General features: G+C 49.5%; 1 protein-coding gene across 1 annotated transcript in view; it reads right to left on the bottom strand.

Moving 5' to 3' along the window:
* Window positions 1-16,993, bottom strand: part of LOC138296586 (transmembrane protease serine 11C-like) — a 299,563-nt gene that overhangs the window by 206,704 nt on the left and 75,866 nt on the right. Inside the window, exons 2-3 of the mRNA XM_069235857.1 lie at window positions 14,830-14,957; window positions 13,123-13,256 (exon numbers count right to left, since the gene is read on the bottom strand). Of these exons, the coding sequence (XP_069091958.1) occupies window positions 13,123-13,256; window positions 14,830-14,956 (261 nt within the window). The 5' untranslated portion in view covers window position 14,957. The remainder of the gene's footprint in view (window positions 1-13,122; window positions 13,257-14,829; window positions 14,958-16,993) is intronic.

Raw genomic sequence — 16,993 nt, forward strand, 5'->3', positions numbered from 1 at the left:
GGAGCTGCAGGACACAAGGCCCCGGAGGGCCCAGGAACAGACACCGAGGGCACCAGTGATCCGGAGGGCGAGGGGAGCACCACGACGGGGACCGCTGGTGAGAGCAGCGAAAGCGACACGTCCTCGGATGGGAGCTCCCTAGGGGTGGCGGCAACATCCGTGCCCCCCGCCTCTACAGGTACAGCCGCCACCCAGCGCACCAGCCCCGCCCTCCCAGCAGCCCCTCAGTCTTCGCTCCGTGCCGGTTCGCCCAGGAAGGCGCGCGTCTCCTTCGCCCCAGGCACCTCAGCCCCTGCCCCTGTTGCCCCTGCTGCCCTCAGTGCGGAGCTCATTGACCTGGTCAGGACGCTCATTGTTGGGCAGACGACCCTTTTGAATGCCATCCAGGGTGTGCAAAGGGAGGTGCAGTGCAGAGCAATGCGTACCTGGAGGGCATTCATTCGGGTCAGGCTGCCCATCAACGAGCGTTCACTGCTCTGGCCTCAGCACTGACGGCAGCCATTGTCCCAGTTTCCAGCCTCCCTCTTCTGACTGCCTCCAGCCTGTCTCTGTCTCCTGTTCCTCAGCCTATCCCATCCACACCATCAGACCAGCCTGCACACACCTCAACACCCAAGAGCAGCTCATCCAAACACAAGCACCACAGATCCCGCAAACACTCACCAGAGCAACACCCAGATGCAGACATGCCAACAGCCACTGCCACCCCTGTGTCCCCCTCCTCCTCGTCTCCCTCCTCCCTCCCTGTGACGTCTACACTCACACCTGCATGCACCCCAACATCAGCCAGTGCTTCCATCACCACCTCACCCTCCAGTACAGTCCACACTCGTGCAGTCACCACCCCCACTGCCATGTACACGTCCCCTGTGTCCTCTCCCACTGTGTCTGTCACCCCCTCTTCCAAGACACACAAACGCAGGCAGCCACCCACCCAACAGCCATCCACCTCACGACAGCCTACAGCACCAGCACCTTCACCCAATGACAGCACACCTGACTCTCCTACAACCACCTCCTCTACCTCCACTTCCATCTCCACTTCTCCTACCCTTTACCTTGGCCCTAAAAAACTTTTCCTGGCTAACCTTAACCTCTTTCCCCCCGATGACCTCCCCCCTCCATCTTCAAAGAGTCCCAAGAGCACCGCAGCCACCACCAGCCCAGCTTCCGGTGTCACTGTTGTGCCTGGGTTCTGGAGCCCACCCTTTGCCAGCAGTGACACATCGATCAGCAGCAAGGACACGTCCAGCCCCCCCCCGGCAAGAGGACCCGCAAAAACAAGGACCGCCGTGCGAGGACCGACAGGGCTGCCCCCAAGGAGCAATGTGCGGCCACTTCACCACCCACACCATCTAGGGGAGGCAAGGGCCCGAGAGACCCATCAAAGGAGCGGAAGGGCAGCAGGAGCGCGGAGAAGGTGGACCCCACATGCCACATCCCAGCTGGGAAGGAGGACACTAAGGAGGCCAGGAGTCCGTCCCCGAAGGGTCCAGAAACGTCACGGTCCGAGGGCGACTGAGCAGGGAGTCGAGGCCAGGTCTGGCTCCCTTGACCTGCTGGATGAGCACCGCTGAACAGGGCCCGCGGTGCAGAAGAGCACCGCTGAACCGGGCCCCGCCGTGGAGAAGAGCACCGCTGAACAGGGCCCCGCCGTCTCAAGCACCGCTCCGCTGGGCCCTTCCTCTCAAGCACCGCTCCGCTGGGCCCTTCCTCTGAGGCACCGCTCCGCTGGGCCCTTCCTCTGAGGCACCGCTCCGCTGGGCCCTTCCTCTCAAGCACCTTTCCGCTGGGCACCGCCGTCTCAAGCACCGCTCCGCTGGGCACCGCCGTCTCAAGCACCGCTCCGCTGGGCCCTTCCTCTGAGGCACCGCTCCGCTGGGCCCTTCCTCTCAAGCACCGCTCCGCTGGGCCCTTCCTCTGAGGCACCGCTCCGCTGGGCCCTTCCTCTCAAGCACCGCTCCGCTGGGCACCGCCGTCTCAAGCACCGCTCCCCTGGGCACCGCCGTCTCAAGCACCGCTCCGCTGGGCCCTTCCTCTGAGGCACCGCTCCGCTGGGCCCTTCCTCTCAAGCACCGCTCCGCTGGGCCCTTCCTCTCAAGCACCGCTCCGCTGGGCCCTTCCTCTGAGGCACCGCTCCGCTGGGCACCGCCGTCTCAAGCACCGCTCCGCTGGGCACCGCCGTCTCAAGCACCGCTCCGCTGGGCACCGCCGTCTCAAGCACCGCTCCGCTGGGCCCTTCCTCTGAGGCACCGCTCTGCTGGGCCCTTCCTCTCAAGCACCGCTCCGCTGGGCCCTTCCTCTCAAGCACCGCTCCGCTGGGCACCGCCGTCTCAAGCACCGCTCCGCTGGGCACCGCCGTCTCAAGCACCGCTCCGCTGGGCCCTTCCTCTGAGGCACCGCTCCGCTGGGCCCTTCCTCTCAAGCACCGCTCCGCTGGGCCCTTCCTCTGAGGCACCGCTCCGCTGGGCCCTTCCTCTCAAGCACCGCTCCGCTGGGCACCGCCGTCTCAAGCACCGCTCCGCTGGGCACCGCCGTCTCAAGCACCGCTCCGCTGGGCACCGCCGTCTCAAGCACCGCTCCGCTGGGCCCTTCCTCTGAGGCACCGCTCCGCTGGGCCCTTCCTCTCAAGCACCGCTCCGCTGGGCCCTTCCTCTCAAGCACCGCTCCGCTGGGCCCTTCCTCTCAAGCACCGCTCCGCTGGGCACCGCCGTCTCAAGCACCGCTCCACTGGGCACGGCCGTCTCAAGCACCGCTCCGCTGGGCCCTTCCTCTGAGGCACCGCTCCGCTGGGCCCTTCCTCTCAAGCACCGCTCCGCTGGGCCCTTCCTCTCAAGCACCGCTCCGCTGGGCACCGCCGTCTCAAGCACCGCTCCGCTGGGCACCGCCGTCTCAAGCACCGCTCCGCTGGGCCCTTCCTCTCAAGCACCGCTCCGCTGGGCCCTTCCTCTGAGGCACCGCTCCGCTGGGCCCTTCCTCTCAAGCACCGCTCCGCTGGGCCCTTCCTCTCAAGCACCGCTCCGCTGGGCACCGCCGTCTCAAGCACCGCTCCGCTGGGCACCGCCGTCTCAAGCCCCGCTCTGCTGGGCCCTTCCTCTCAAGCACCGCTCCGCTGGGCCCTTCTTCTGAGGCACCGCTCCGCTGGGCCCTTCCTCTCAAGCACCGCTCCGCTGGGCCCTTCCTCTCAAGCACCGCTCCGCTGGGCACCGCCGTCTCAAGCACCGTTTATGGTTCACTGTGCCCACCATGCCTCCTCCTTGACCAGTGGAGACTGTCATCCACCTGATGGACTGTGGCTTTGCACTCCCCAGGATGGTCCAGTGGGCAGCCCACCCACTGTAGAGACATTGAGAGACTGTGGCTTTGCACTCCCCAGGATGGTCCAGTGGGCAGCCCACCCACTGTAGAGACATTGAGAGACTGTGGCTTTGCACTCCCCCGGATGGTCCAGTGGGCTGCCCAGCCACTGTAGAGACATTGAGAGACTGTGGCTTTGCACTCCCCAGGATGGTCCAGTGGGCAGCCCAGCCACTGTAGAGACATTGAGAGACTGTGGCTTTGCACTCCCCAGGATGGTCCAGTGGGCAGCCCACCCACTGTAGAGACATTGAGAGACTGTGGCTTTGCACTCCCCAGGATGGTCCAGTGGGCAGCCCACCCACTGTAGAGACATTGAGAGACTGTGGCTTTGCACTCCCCAGGATGGTCCAGTGGGCAGCCCAGCCACTGTAGAGACATTGAGAGACTGTGGCTTTGCACTCCCCAGGATGGTCCAGTGGGCAGCCCAGCCACTGTAGAGACATTGAGAGACTGTGGCTTTGCACTCCCCAGGATGGTCCAGTGGGCATGGTGGCTCCTCGTGGATCTGGCGTCGTGGACTCATGTGGCTGTGGTGACCCCCCCTTCCCTTCCCCCTGAGGTGCCTGTAGTTTTTACATCTGATGCCCCTGCAGTGTTCTCTCCAAAGGACTCAGGTCTCCTGTGTGGGCTTTGCCCTTGTTTCTCAAGACTTTGGCCCACGGACATGCTGAATTCGTAGGATGTGCAGGACTTGTTACTTCAGTTATACACTGATGTGTATGTCATTAGTTTTGTTATGGATATCTTTCATGGTTGTACGCTAATTTTCTGGAGCTTTTTGGTACATAAATATTTATTCCAAATATGATTATGTCCTGGCATTTTTCAGGGGTGTTTGGGTGGTGTCACTGTGACTTGGTGCTCTGCATTGGTGAGTACATAGTTGGGGGGGGGTGGGGGTCGCATATGTGTGTGCCGTAACCTTTCGTCCTCCCCCTCCCGTGTGTCGTAGGTGCAGTACTCACCGTTGTCGTCTGCGCCGGACTTCGTACTCGTGGTAGATGAGAAGGTAGACGAGAGCAGGTAGGATGTTTAATTCGGGTTCCATGCTGTCCTCCTTCCTCCTGGAGTGCGTAGTGGTGAGCGTTTTCCCGTCCGTAGTCTGTTTCCGCCGTGTTTTTATCGGCGGTGCTCCCGCCCCGGAAAAGGTGGCGGATTGGTGAGTTGGAATAGTGTGGGCGGTACATTGTCTGCCGCCTGTCTGTTGGCGGTGACCGCTGCGCTGTTTGTTTGTACCGCCGTGGCGGTCGGAGTGTTAAGGTGGCTGTCTGTGTTGGCGGTTCCCGCCAGGCTCAGAATCCCATTTTTTTTACCGCCAGCCTGTTGGCGGGTTGGCTGCCGCTTTAACACCGACCGCCAGGGTTAGAATCACCCCCTAAGAGATTTGCCAGAGTTGCAAGATGCAGAGTTGAGGCTAAGATTGAAACCTGGTTTCCAATGTTATATGGATGCACTAAGCTACATGGCCTCTAGTGGAAGCTTGGTTCGGTTTGTAATCGAAGTTCCAAGAGGACTACGAGCAGAGTCAAGCGTCAGGCTCGAGCTTTTATTGGCTTCCCCACCTCTAGTATCGACTCTAATCACATGTTTTTTCTGGTAGGTTTGAGGTACCCAATGCTGTTGGTGACCAAGTCAGCAATCTAACCACTTTTATAAGAATTTACAGAATATGAAACCCAGTCCCCTGACTTTTTTGCATGTTGCAAAATGGGGCTATATCATTTTCATCCATATTACTAAACAAGCATTTTTGATCGTGAATGTTTACCTATAGAAGTATAACGGGATAAACTGTGAATTATAGGAATGTTTTTCACTGAGGTGTTGTGCATGACTTCAGATAGACAATAAGAGCGAAGCTCGAGTTTTTTATGATGCCACTCAGACCCCCACTGTGAAAAGCATTCCGTGTAATTCACATTTTATGATTTATAATTTTATGTTGTATATGTTCCTCCAAATCATTTACCACAACATATACATCTGGGCAAAGGAGTAATGGGGAAGCCTTATACAACAAGTAATACACATGTATAAAAAAAAACATCCCAACTGCTCTGGACATGTACTCTTCCTTCCCATAACTGGAAAAAAAACATCTGGCCTCTTGCATCCTACCCCCACTACCATCTGAAAAAGTCCTCCTCGCTTATCTCCAAATATAAAGAAAATACCTGCCACCACACTGGCAGCGGCTCTGTGAAAGCCACTGTCATTGTTGCTTCATTTCCTCTCTCATTGAAAATCTGTAGAGACCCACTGACAGGGGAGAAAGCAGTTGGTGGAGGCACAGTGCTGCCTAGGTTCTCATGTCTCTCTCAGGTATCTGGAGACTCAGGACAGCTGGGTAAGACCTCCTTTCCTCCACCATGCACTGGTCTCTGGAGACTGGGGTGAGATGACAGAACAAAGGGTAAGTGAGGGTTACCTCTGGGTGATTTCACAACAGTGGTTAACCACTTTTATTAACCACTGGTGTGATGTCACTTCAGTGACTCACCAGATCTGGTCATTCACACTAAAGATATCCAATGGAAACCATTTACAACAATTTCTTCAATTGCATCATTTTGTAATAGTATCCCATTGTATTGGAAGGTTGGAGCTTTTTTACATTTGTTTTTTAATTCTAAAAGACAAAGCAATATGCTTAAGTCAGACATTTCACTAAATCGTGTTCACTTCTAATGGATGTTCTCTTTTTGTCAGGGTTTCAATAGAGACCACCTTTCATCCATACTATATTGTGCTGTGCCAACAAATCAAACTCAGGATACTAATCCTCCATTCAAAATATTACACAGTTTCAATATTAGGATTTGCTACTTTACCTAAATACGCTTCCCTAATCTGCTAAAATCATTTAATGTTCCATACAGTGGTAGAACACCAGAATAGGTGTCAGTGGATCTCAGGTTAACAGCCACTGCTCTAGAGAATCAGATTGAAGATGATTTTCTTATGGTCATGTGGTTGGTCGGGTTAAAGGATAACACGAGGCCCTGGAGTATAGTTCGAATGAGAGTTATTGAAGAATATAGTGAAGTAACGAACAGGCTTTTCTCTGTGTTTCTTGTAGTGTTTTCTTGGGCAGCTTCGGTCTAATTTCCCTGGATCCTTACTTCTTCGTTGTTCTTTTCTTCTCTTTCAGGGCTCCCAGGAAGCACATACATGGAGAAGAACAAGAGAAGTATTGGTAAGTGGTTGTATTCTTTACCTGCCTCTTATCCTTTCCTACCCTCCTATGTCTCACGCACGTCTTGCTCTCTTTCTTTCTTCCTTTTCTCTGTACTGGTTGTTACTGGGTCCTTTTCTTTCTCTCTCTCTCTCTTGTCTCTGTCCTATATAGGATTCTGTGCCTCTTTTTTTCCGTTCCTATCTCCTACTATTGGCTTTCCCTTTCTGCACGTTGCCTTTTTTCCTTATTTTCTTATTGCCCTTTCTGTGTGTTCTTTTCTCTTATAGCACCTTCCCCTTCCATTACTGTGGTCTCGGTGGTTTCTTGATAAGGCCCTTCCTGCCGGTGATGTCACTACATTGTGACTTAATACTTTGGTGGGTTTATACCGCTGTGCATTCTTTTAATGAGGTAGTGCTCTTAAGGTGCCCGGATTCCCTCCCATTTGGTTCTTTCCCACCACCCACTCCCCCTTGCTTAGTATTCCCGCTCCTCCCGTCCTTCCGTACCCCTTGTTATCCTTAATGGGGCGTGGACACGCACCTGATTGTGCCACGCTTCTCCAGAAGCGTGGCGGGCTCTTTGCTCGGCCTCCCGGGGCCGCCGCGGTGTTTGGTCCTCCGGCTGCCGCCTCCTCGTCTTCTTCTTTCCTGCGGGACAAAAACTGCTCTCCAACGTCGCCTTTCTCCTCTTCCTCCTCGCCGCTTTCCCCGTCTCCCTCGGACACTGGTGTTTTCTCTCCTCCTGCTTCTACGTTTCCGCCTCGGGCATTCCACGTCACGGCCTCTGAGGAGCTCTGATTGTTCCTGCCCCAGGCTGTTTCCGAGCACCTGGGGCAGTATCAGCACCAGTTACGTTTGTGTACGGGCTGTCTCCGACCTGCCCATCACATACACTCCCCCTAGCGAGCGGCTGATAGAGACGCTCTGATGAAGGATATAGCGATAAAAAGTCAGCATTTGCCATGTGGGCACCCGGGGAATGTCGTATCTGAAAGGAGAAAGGCTGCAGTGAGAGGAACCATCTCATAACACGGGAGTTGGTATCTTTGTTGTGGGCGAGCCAGGTAAGGGGAGCATGATCAGTCACTAAGGTAAAAGTCCTGCCCACTAAATAGTATCGTAGGGACTCCACTGCCCATTTAATAGCCAAACATTCCTTCTCTTATGTGGGATAGTGTTGTTCCCTTAGGAGGAGTTTCCGACTAATGAATACAACGGGTATGGGGTCCCATCGTCTTGTTCTTGTGAAAGGACAACCCTAAGACCCACACCTGAGGCGTCGGTTTGTACGATAAAAGGTTTCTGGAAATCCGGACAACACAACACCGGTTCGGATGTCAACGCTGTTTTTAGTGTTTCAAAGCTCTGTTGTTCTCTATCAGAAAGAGGGGGAAGGGTGTTTGGACATGATTTCCATAGGAGGTCGGTAAGTGGTCCTGCTAAGGTGGAGAATTGTGGTATGAATCTCCTATAATATCCTACGAGTCCCAGGAAGGCCCTTATATCTTTCTTTGTACGTGGGAGGGTGATTTTAGTGATGGCCTGTATTTTCTCAACCTGTGGGCTAACCTGTCCTTCTCCCAGTATATAGCCCAAGTATTTTATTCTTGTGTGTCCCAACCTACATTTCTCAGGATTGGCTGTCAGATTGACCTTTCTCAAGGCCTGTAAGATGTTGTCTAAGTGTTTCAGGTGATCCTCCCAGGTCATGCTGTATACTACAATATCATCGAGATAAGCTGCTGCATACTGACGGTAAGGTCGCAGTATCCTGTCTATAAGTCTCTGAAAAGTGGCTGGAGCCCCATGAAGACCAAATGGAAGGACCGTGAAGTGATAGAGTCCGGATGGGGTCACGAAGACAGTCTTATCCTTATCCTCTGGCCGCAATGGTATTTGCCAGTAACCTTTCGTTAGATCTAACGTGGACATATATCGAGCCTGTCCCAATCTAATGAGAAGTTCATCGATGCGTGGCTTGGGGTATGCGTCAAATTGTGACAGGTCATTGTCGCGTCTGAAATCAACACAGAAGCGGGTGCTTCCATCAGGCTTTGGTACAAGTACCACAGGGGAACACCATGGGCTAGTAGATGGTTCAATAATGCCAGCTTCTAACATGGATTGCACTTCTTGTTCTATGATTTTCTGTTTTGCTTCCGGGATACGATAGGGTCACTGGCGGGCTATACTGTCTGATTTACTACGAATCGCATGCTGTACTAATGATGTTCGACCTGGGGTCTTAGAGAATACGTCTCGGTTGTTATTAATCAGATGGTTGAGTTGCCTAAGATAGGGGTCTGTGAGTGCAGGATTTATTTGAGGGGGCGGGTCCTTGTAAGGGGAGTCAGTGGAAAGGGGAGGGTAGGGAATCTCATCATTAGTTTCCTGTGTGACATACAGGACGGACTGATCGCACGAGGGTTCCTGCCATTTTTTTAGCAAATTAATGTGATATATTTGCTCCCTTCCTGAGCCTTGGGGTATGGCAAGTCTATATGTGGTGTGATTGATCTGTTCTATGACATCATATGGTCCCTGCCACCGGGCTAATAGCTTATTTTCACAGCTAGGTAATAGGACTAATGCCTTGTCTCCAACCTTCAGACTACGATAGACACTTTTAGCATCATATAGCCGTTTTTGTTTATTCTGGGCCTCTCTTAAGGTGGCCTCCTCCCATACCGTGTTGAGATTTTCTCGTAGTTCTCGAGTATAGGTCAAGAGGTCTTTTACCTCTTGCTCAGTTTCTTCCCATTGCTCAGCCAGCATCTCTAAAAGGGTACGGGGTTGTCTCCCGAATAACAGCTCAAAGGGGCTGTGTCCTGTGGAAGTCTGAAGATGGGTGCGTATGGCATAAAGCACTAGAGGTAGTTTTTTTCTTCCAATCTTTTCCGGCTTCGGAAATACTTTTTCGAAGTAGGGATTTCATTGTCTTATTATGTCTCTCTACTAATCCGTCTGTTTGGGGATGGTAAACAAATGTTCTGATTTGTTTAACCCCTAGGGAACGGCTCACCTCTGCCATAAGTCTCGACATAAATGGGGTCCCTTGATCTGTGAGTATTTCTTTCGGAAACCCCACCTGGGAAAATAATTCTATCATTGACTGTGCTATGGTTTTTGTGTGCATACTTGGGATTGGTATGGCCTCAGGGTAACGTGTTGCGTATTCGACCAGTACCAAAATATATTGTCGTCCTCTCACCGAAGGAGTTAGGGGTCCTATAATGCCCATCCCGACTCTAGAAAACGGGGTTTCTATAATGGGAAGTGGTTGAAGGGGGGCTGGACGGTGTGGAGAGGGACTTAATTCTGTCTGATCACGCTTTGACTGCACCCCTAATCTACTAGAGCCGTTCTTTCAATATCGTTGAGGTGGACTGTTAGAGTATATGTCGGTCTTTTCCCTCCGGACCATAATACTCGCCCTCTCATCAATCCGATTTCCATCAGTTCTTCAGGATCCTTTTTTAACGGACAGTGTCTCGCAATATGGCCCCATTGGGAACAATGGTAACATTGTGGCCCTGTCGTTGGGTAACTTGGGGATGCCGAAGTCGTAGGGAGAGAACGCTCTGGGCCATGCATGGCCATAGGTCGCTGGGTGGTACTTTTGGCTATGGCTGGACGGACAGAAGAGGGAAGGGGATGTCTACTGGATGTAGCACGAAAATCTGGGGCCCGTGGTAAGCACACGCTAGGTCAACAGCGGTCTGGTTCGTCAACCCCGGATGTTGTCTAACCCAGTTCCGTGTGCTAGATGGTAGGGCATCCAGAAATTGTTCAAGGACAATAGTATCGAACATCTCCTCCCTGGTAATTTCTGTAGGATGTAACCATTTTCCTGCGGCATGATGCACCCTATAATATAAGGTGCGTGAGTTTTCTTGTTGTTGCCATTTTGTCTGGCAGAACCTGGTTCAATAGCTCTCGCTATCTAGTCCAATACGTTCAAGGATAGTTTTCTTTATCTCCTTATACGGAAGAGTGCCACCCGGGTTAATGGCTTGGTAGGCGGCCTGCAACTGTCCCATAAGTATTGGGGCTATTTATTGACCCCAGTTGTCTTCAGGCCAGTTTGCCGTTCTGGCTACCCTTTCGAAATTAGTAAAGAATGAATCCGGATCCTCCTGCTCTTGATATCTTTGCAGCACACTACTTGGTACGTTAGGATGGACCTTTGTGTGGGCAATAGTGTCAGTTAGTTTTCCCAGGACTGTTTCATGAACCAACTGGTTGTTTGCTATTATGGTTGCCTGACTTTTTAGAGCAGTTTGTAAGGCCTCTCGTTCTTCCTTAGCCTCTTTCAGCTGTTGTTCCCAAATGATTTGTAGATGACGTTGCCCCTCGGCCAACTGGGCAATCATGTCCGCCAAGGTTGGTTTCTCTTCCATGTTGGCGATGGTGCTTTCTGATCCCACTTCTGACACCACTTGTGGTTGGTCGGGTTAAAGGACAACACGAGGCCCTGGAGTATAATTCGAATGTGATTTATTGAAGAATATAGTGAAGTAACAAATAGGCTTTTCTCTGTGTTTCTTGTAGTGTTTTCTTGGGCAGCTTCGGTCTCGTTTCCCTGGATCCTTACTTCTTTGTTGTTCTTTTCTTCTCTTTCAGGGCTCCCAGGAAGCACATGCGTGGAAAAGAACAAGAGAAGTATCGGTAAGTGGTTGTATTCTTTACCTGCCTCTTATCCTTTCCTACCCCTTCCTATCCTTCCTCCTCTGTCTCACGCACGTCTTGCTCTCTTTCTTTCTTCCTTTTCTCTGTACTGGTTGTTACTGGGTCCTTTTCTTTCTCTCTCTCTCTCTTCTCTCTGTCCTATATAGGATTCTGTGTCTCTTTTCTTCCGTTCCTACGTCCTACTATTGGCTTTCCCTTTCTGCACGTAGCCTTTTTTCCTTATTTTCTTACTGCCCTTTCTGTGTGTTCTTTTCTCTTATAGCACCTTCCCCTTCCATTACTGTGGTCTCAGTGGTTTCTTGATAAGGCCCTTCCTGCCGGTGATGTCACTACTTTGTGACTTAATACTTTGGTGGGTGTATACCGCTGTGCATTCCTTTAATGAGGTAGTGCTCTTAAGGTGCCCGTATAACCTCCCCTTTGGTTCTTTCCCACCACCCACTCCCCCTTGCTTAGTATTCCCGCTCCTCCCGTCCTCCCGTACCCCTGGTTATCCTTAAAGGGGCGTGGACACGCACCTGATAGTGCAATGCTTCTCCAGAAGTGTGGCGGGGCTCTTTGCTCGGCCTCCCGAGCCACCGCGGTGTTCGCTCCTCTGGCTGCTGCCTCCTCGTCTTCTTCTTTCCTGCGGGACAAAACCTGCTCTCCGACATCGCCGTTCTCCTCTTCCTCCTCGCCGATTTCCCCGTCTCCCTCGGACACCGGCGTTTTATCTCCTTCCGCTTCCGCGTTTCCGCCTCGGGCATTCCACGTCACAGCCTCTGAGGAGCTCTGATTGGTTCCTGCCCCAGGCTGTTCCTGAGCACCTGGAGCAGTGTCAGCACCAGTTACGTTTGTGTACGGGCTGTCTCCGACCGGCCCGTCACAGGTCAGTACTCTCCCTCCTTGTTAGCACCCCTTTCTCAGAAAAGCAATGTCCATGATCATCTTCTGGGAAATACTAAATTAATCCCTTTTCAATGTCAATTTGGTGATCACAATTACTTTCTTGTTTACACTTGGTCTAGTATATGCAATCATCTCTTGGGACAAAAGTCCCAGTTCCATTCCTGGGGATCCAAGGATATTTCCATGAGTTGCAGCTGTGGTATGCAAAAAAAAAACTACACAAACAGCCACCAACCAGGAGCTGGCAGTATTCGGATGGAGACCATTTTGGGGTCTTCCTCTGCCTAGAGGACACCAGAGTCGTCTCTACAGAGCACTAAAGTGGCTATTGTATGTACATATTGATAGCTCAAAACTAGCAGAGGAGCAACATAGCATAAGACATTATTATACAAGATAATGTACACAAAGCAAGGATTTACGTCTTTGTAATGCACAGCACATATTTGAAATTGCATTTCACATATTTTGGTACAGGTAAATTAAGTATTTTGCCCAGAATCACACCGTTGTCAGTCAAGAACAATGCTAAGAACAGATTCAACCCCAAGATTTAAACTCAGCAGTTTAGGCAGTAAACCACATCTCCTGGTGTTTAAAAGATCTCCTACATTAGGTGCTCCCTTTTTATTATTCATCATAGAATGATTAGTGCTAACTGTATGTATATTTTAAGGATATTATAATATCATGTATATACACCTTTACATTGATCTAATTCAATTGTTATGTTTATTGTTGTTTAATTTAACAGAATTTCTTAAAACTTAAAGCAGGTTCTACAAGACAGAGGCAAATAAAGAAACTGGCAAACTTTAGTGGACCAAAAGCAAAAAATAGTGGGATGGGACAGATGGACAAAGCAGCTTCTGAGTTTGATCTTCGAGCAATAATTGTAGATAAACTATATTGTATTAAAAACTTTCATAAACCAACAAGATTCTAAATGGAACGCAGTAACACCTTTCACAATGAAACTATTACAAACATCAGATCTCCTCTTACCAGGGACTCAATTTGATCTGCTAGTGTTCTGTATTCATTGGAGGACTGATCTTCAAAACTCGCCAAGAAATAAGAATTAGTGATTTTGAAGCTAACGCTGAAGTAGCGATTTTCAGAAGACTGGACGGTTGGACCTGGTTAAACAGAGAACAAATATACTGTAGGTTCAAAAATCTATCCAGGACTACCTGGTCCGCGTTCATGATTTCTACATTATGGCTCATACAAGTGTTTCTGCTACACTGCAACATTAAACAGTTATTTAGATTACAGTCACTCAATGTAATGATTCGATTGCCTTTCTGCTATTTTTCTCTAAATCTCTAACTTTCTTTAATCAGCAATCATTCAGTGGGCGCAGGTAGGTTGGGACACATCCTCGTTTGAATATCCGGATGCATAGCTGTCTTTTAGTTTATTTAACAATGATTACTTTTTTCCAGTGCTGTTTGAGTGATAACAGCACTAAGCATGATTTGTAGGGTTGTTTTTTGTTGTAGAGAGGTAGGTTACAGGGCACCCCGGATCCGCTGAAAGCCACCTTCATACATTCACGTCATTTACCAGCTAGCCAGATTCCAGGTATTAGGGCCTTATTTAGACTTTGACAGTCAAGATGGTCACAAGACAGATATCCCATCCCCCGTATTACAAGTGAATTGTAGCCTATGGCACTTGTAATAAGGCTGATGGGAAATCTATCATGTTTTTACATTACTCCCCAATAGAAGGGAGGGAGACTAATGTAGGTGATTTATACTTCATTGATTTATCTCGGCATTACTATAACGTGTGTAAATATGCAAGTTCAGATATGTACTTAATGCTGTAACAGGTACCCATGGTTTGTTGCTCATCTTTATATATGCAGGCCAAACACTTGTGCTTGGACATCAGACGCAGCTACAAGTGAACTGGATTTCCCACCAGGGTGTTCTTGGAAAAGTCTTCTTCTGGGTCCCAGTCCTCTAACAGGCTGTCTGCAAATGGTATGTTGCCATAAGAAGAAATAGTTCACCTCTTGTAGAGAAATGGTTCTTCTTTGGAAAACCTCCCTGTGGATTTTATCTATCTTCCAAATAACCAGCATTTTACAGGGGGACTGAAATGGAAACATGACATTTCCACGCCCTGAAACATCACAACTGTAAATTCAGTGTTGATGTGGTCAAATAATGGATAGATAAAGTACTCTTAAAAGTGACCCACTTGGTTTATTCTGCCCGGAATGACCCATATAAAAACATAAACTGGAAAAACATATTTGGCAAAAAGGGACTCCAAAAGAAGGAATACCAAATCACCATCCTTATTTACATATCTCCTTACAATTATTCCTATGTATATTTTAAACCTAAATAAAGCCAAACGCACTTTCGACATCGACAAAGTGTGGGACTGCCTAATTTACTTTCAAAATACACTCTTTGCATATGTGGGGTAAGAACCTGATTGCGTCAGTAGGCCTAGATATAGCAGTTACTAATATGAACAATGATGGCAGAACCTTCAGTTGACTACTGGGTCAGTTTTACATAGACCTCTATTCACCAGAATAAAATTATCTCTCTAATGCCTTTGGTTGCCTTTCACCAGGAGGTTTCTGCTCTGTAACTATACATTAAGCAGTCCCCTGCTTAAAGCTAAGACTCGACAACATCACATGACAATTAGGAAACAAGGGGTAAATATAATTTCGATTCTTACCAAAGACAACAAAAACAATTATGAGAGGGATAGCGACTGCTAAGAACAGAAGAATCACCACACCAAGGAAAGCTAGGAGGATCTTCCATGCAGCGGGTAGTTTCATCGCTGGGCCACATTCTGTCATCCTAAGGAGGGAAGACAGTTTTTCCACGTCAGCTATTAGTTTTTCGGGAATAACTCTTAAAATTAATGAACACAATATATGGTTTGCCCATTGAGTAATTGCATGTGTTGTAACTCATCTGAGATGTACTGTTTACATATTAGGGTGCTCCTGGAATAATTGTGCACATGCTGGGTTGCTCAACGAATAATTACATGCATACTACGTCGTAATGTGATTCATTGAAAATAATGACTGTGTCGGCCCTTGTAGCCAGTAGGGACATGCATGGACTACTCTGGTGAAAATTGCTTACCTGTTTTGACTTTTCTGGTAGTTTGGCACCCATGCCTAATTCTTTCTGGGAATAAAGTCAGATATTCCGTGCTTGCTCTATGAACTATGAACATACACCGGAGCATTTCTTGCACAAACTCTGCAGACCTGCTGTAATAAAGCACTAGGAATTGATGTTGACATAATGAGACACTATTCTGGAAATAACTGTTCACATTTTGCAATACTGTAGTGGGAATTATTATACGATCTGTGGGGTATTGTCCATATGATGGGACATCAGTGTTTTGGTGGTATCTGGCGTTTGGTAAGGGAGGTATTTTGTTCATATCTTGGTATTTTGATGAGTTGTTGTGTGTACATTCTGAGGTCTTTAAGCTGTTGTGCTTATAATTACTACCCTTGGGAATGCTGCTGTCGGACTTGTTGAGGTCGTGCCATGAAAGCTATTCTGACTATATTTATAGACTGGGACATACTGCATGTATATGTAACAACCTTTTCCTACATTTCTTGTACATTCTTTGCAAGAAGAACCAGTAAGATTTAAGGATCACCAGGCATATCCGCAATCTATACAAAAAAACAACCATGCGATGATTACCACAGGGCCACTTTGGATGAAACCGACTCTGCTTAAGAGAATGCTTACACGTCAACTACTGGTGGCAGCTCTCTCATCCTACATTTGCCTTATTTATATTTGTTAGAAATGGGGTCTCTAGTTGGCAGTGGTTTGCACCCTGTTCAAGGAGGTACCCTCCCTCTAGTCAGGGTAAGGGAGTCACACAGCTAAGATAAGCAGTGCTCACCCCCTTGGTAGCTTGGCTCAAGCGGTCAGGCTTATCTCAGAGGCAATGTGTAAAGTATTTGTACACACACACACACACACACAGTGAAAACACCACAAAAGTACTCCACACTAGTTTAGAAAAATAGCCAATATTTATCTGAGTAAAACAAGTCCAAAGCAACAGATAAACAATATCCTCAAATAAAGATACACATTTTCAAAGATTAAATCTTAGTATAGCACTTAGAAACACAATAGCTCCAGTTTGGGTTATCACAGCATCTTGATGGAGTTGCTTCCAACAGTCCAATGCCACTCGAAAGGGAGTGCCGGCCAATCACAGAGTCACACTGACCCCAGGTACAGTATCTTGGAAAATGATGAGCAAACAAAGACATTGCACAGAGTCAGGGAGGTGATACATCGCTGGAGCTGATGCGGCATTGGTTCCTTACTGCTACCGGAGAGATGAGGTGTTGGTCCCTTACTGCTAGGCAGGGGAGGTGAGGCGTAGGTTCCTTACGGTTGCAGGGGAGGTGATGCGGCATAGGTGGAGTGGTGGATGAATCCAGCAGGTCAAGATGCAAAGCATCGAATTTGACCTGTCGCAATCCCACCACGGGGCCACAGGAGCTGCAACTGAGTTGGGTGTCACGGACATTGGTGACATGGCACTCAGGACTCACACTGTGGCAGGACTTTTCAGGTGCTGCGGTGGTGTCCGGCCCGTGTTGCAGGTTGTGGTCGTTGCACTCAGTTGGCACCACGGCTTCGGTGCAGGCAGCAGTGTGGAGTTAGACAGCTATCCCAGTTCCGAAGTCGCTCTGGAGTCGATGTGCTTGGTTCCTTCTTGGTTGCATAAGAGCTCACTTCCAAGGTCCCAGGAACTGGATTTGGCACCACTTGGCAAGTCAGGACTCCCAGCAAGAGGGCCCAGGTGCTGGTAAGTGAAGTCTTTGATGTCCCTG

This window comes from Pleurodeles waltl, chromosome 1_2 (genome assembly GCF_031143425.1).
Source record: "Pleurodeles waltl isolate 20211129_DDA chromosome 1_2, aPleWal1.hap1.20221129, whole genome shotgun sequence".
Lineage (NCBI taxonomy): Eukaryota > Metazoa > Chordata > Amphibia > Caudata > Salamandridae > Pleurodeles > Pleurodeles waltl.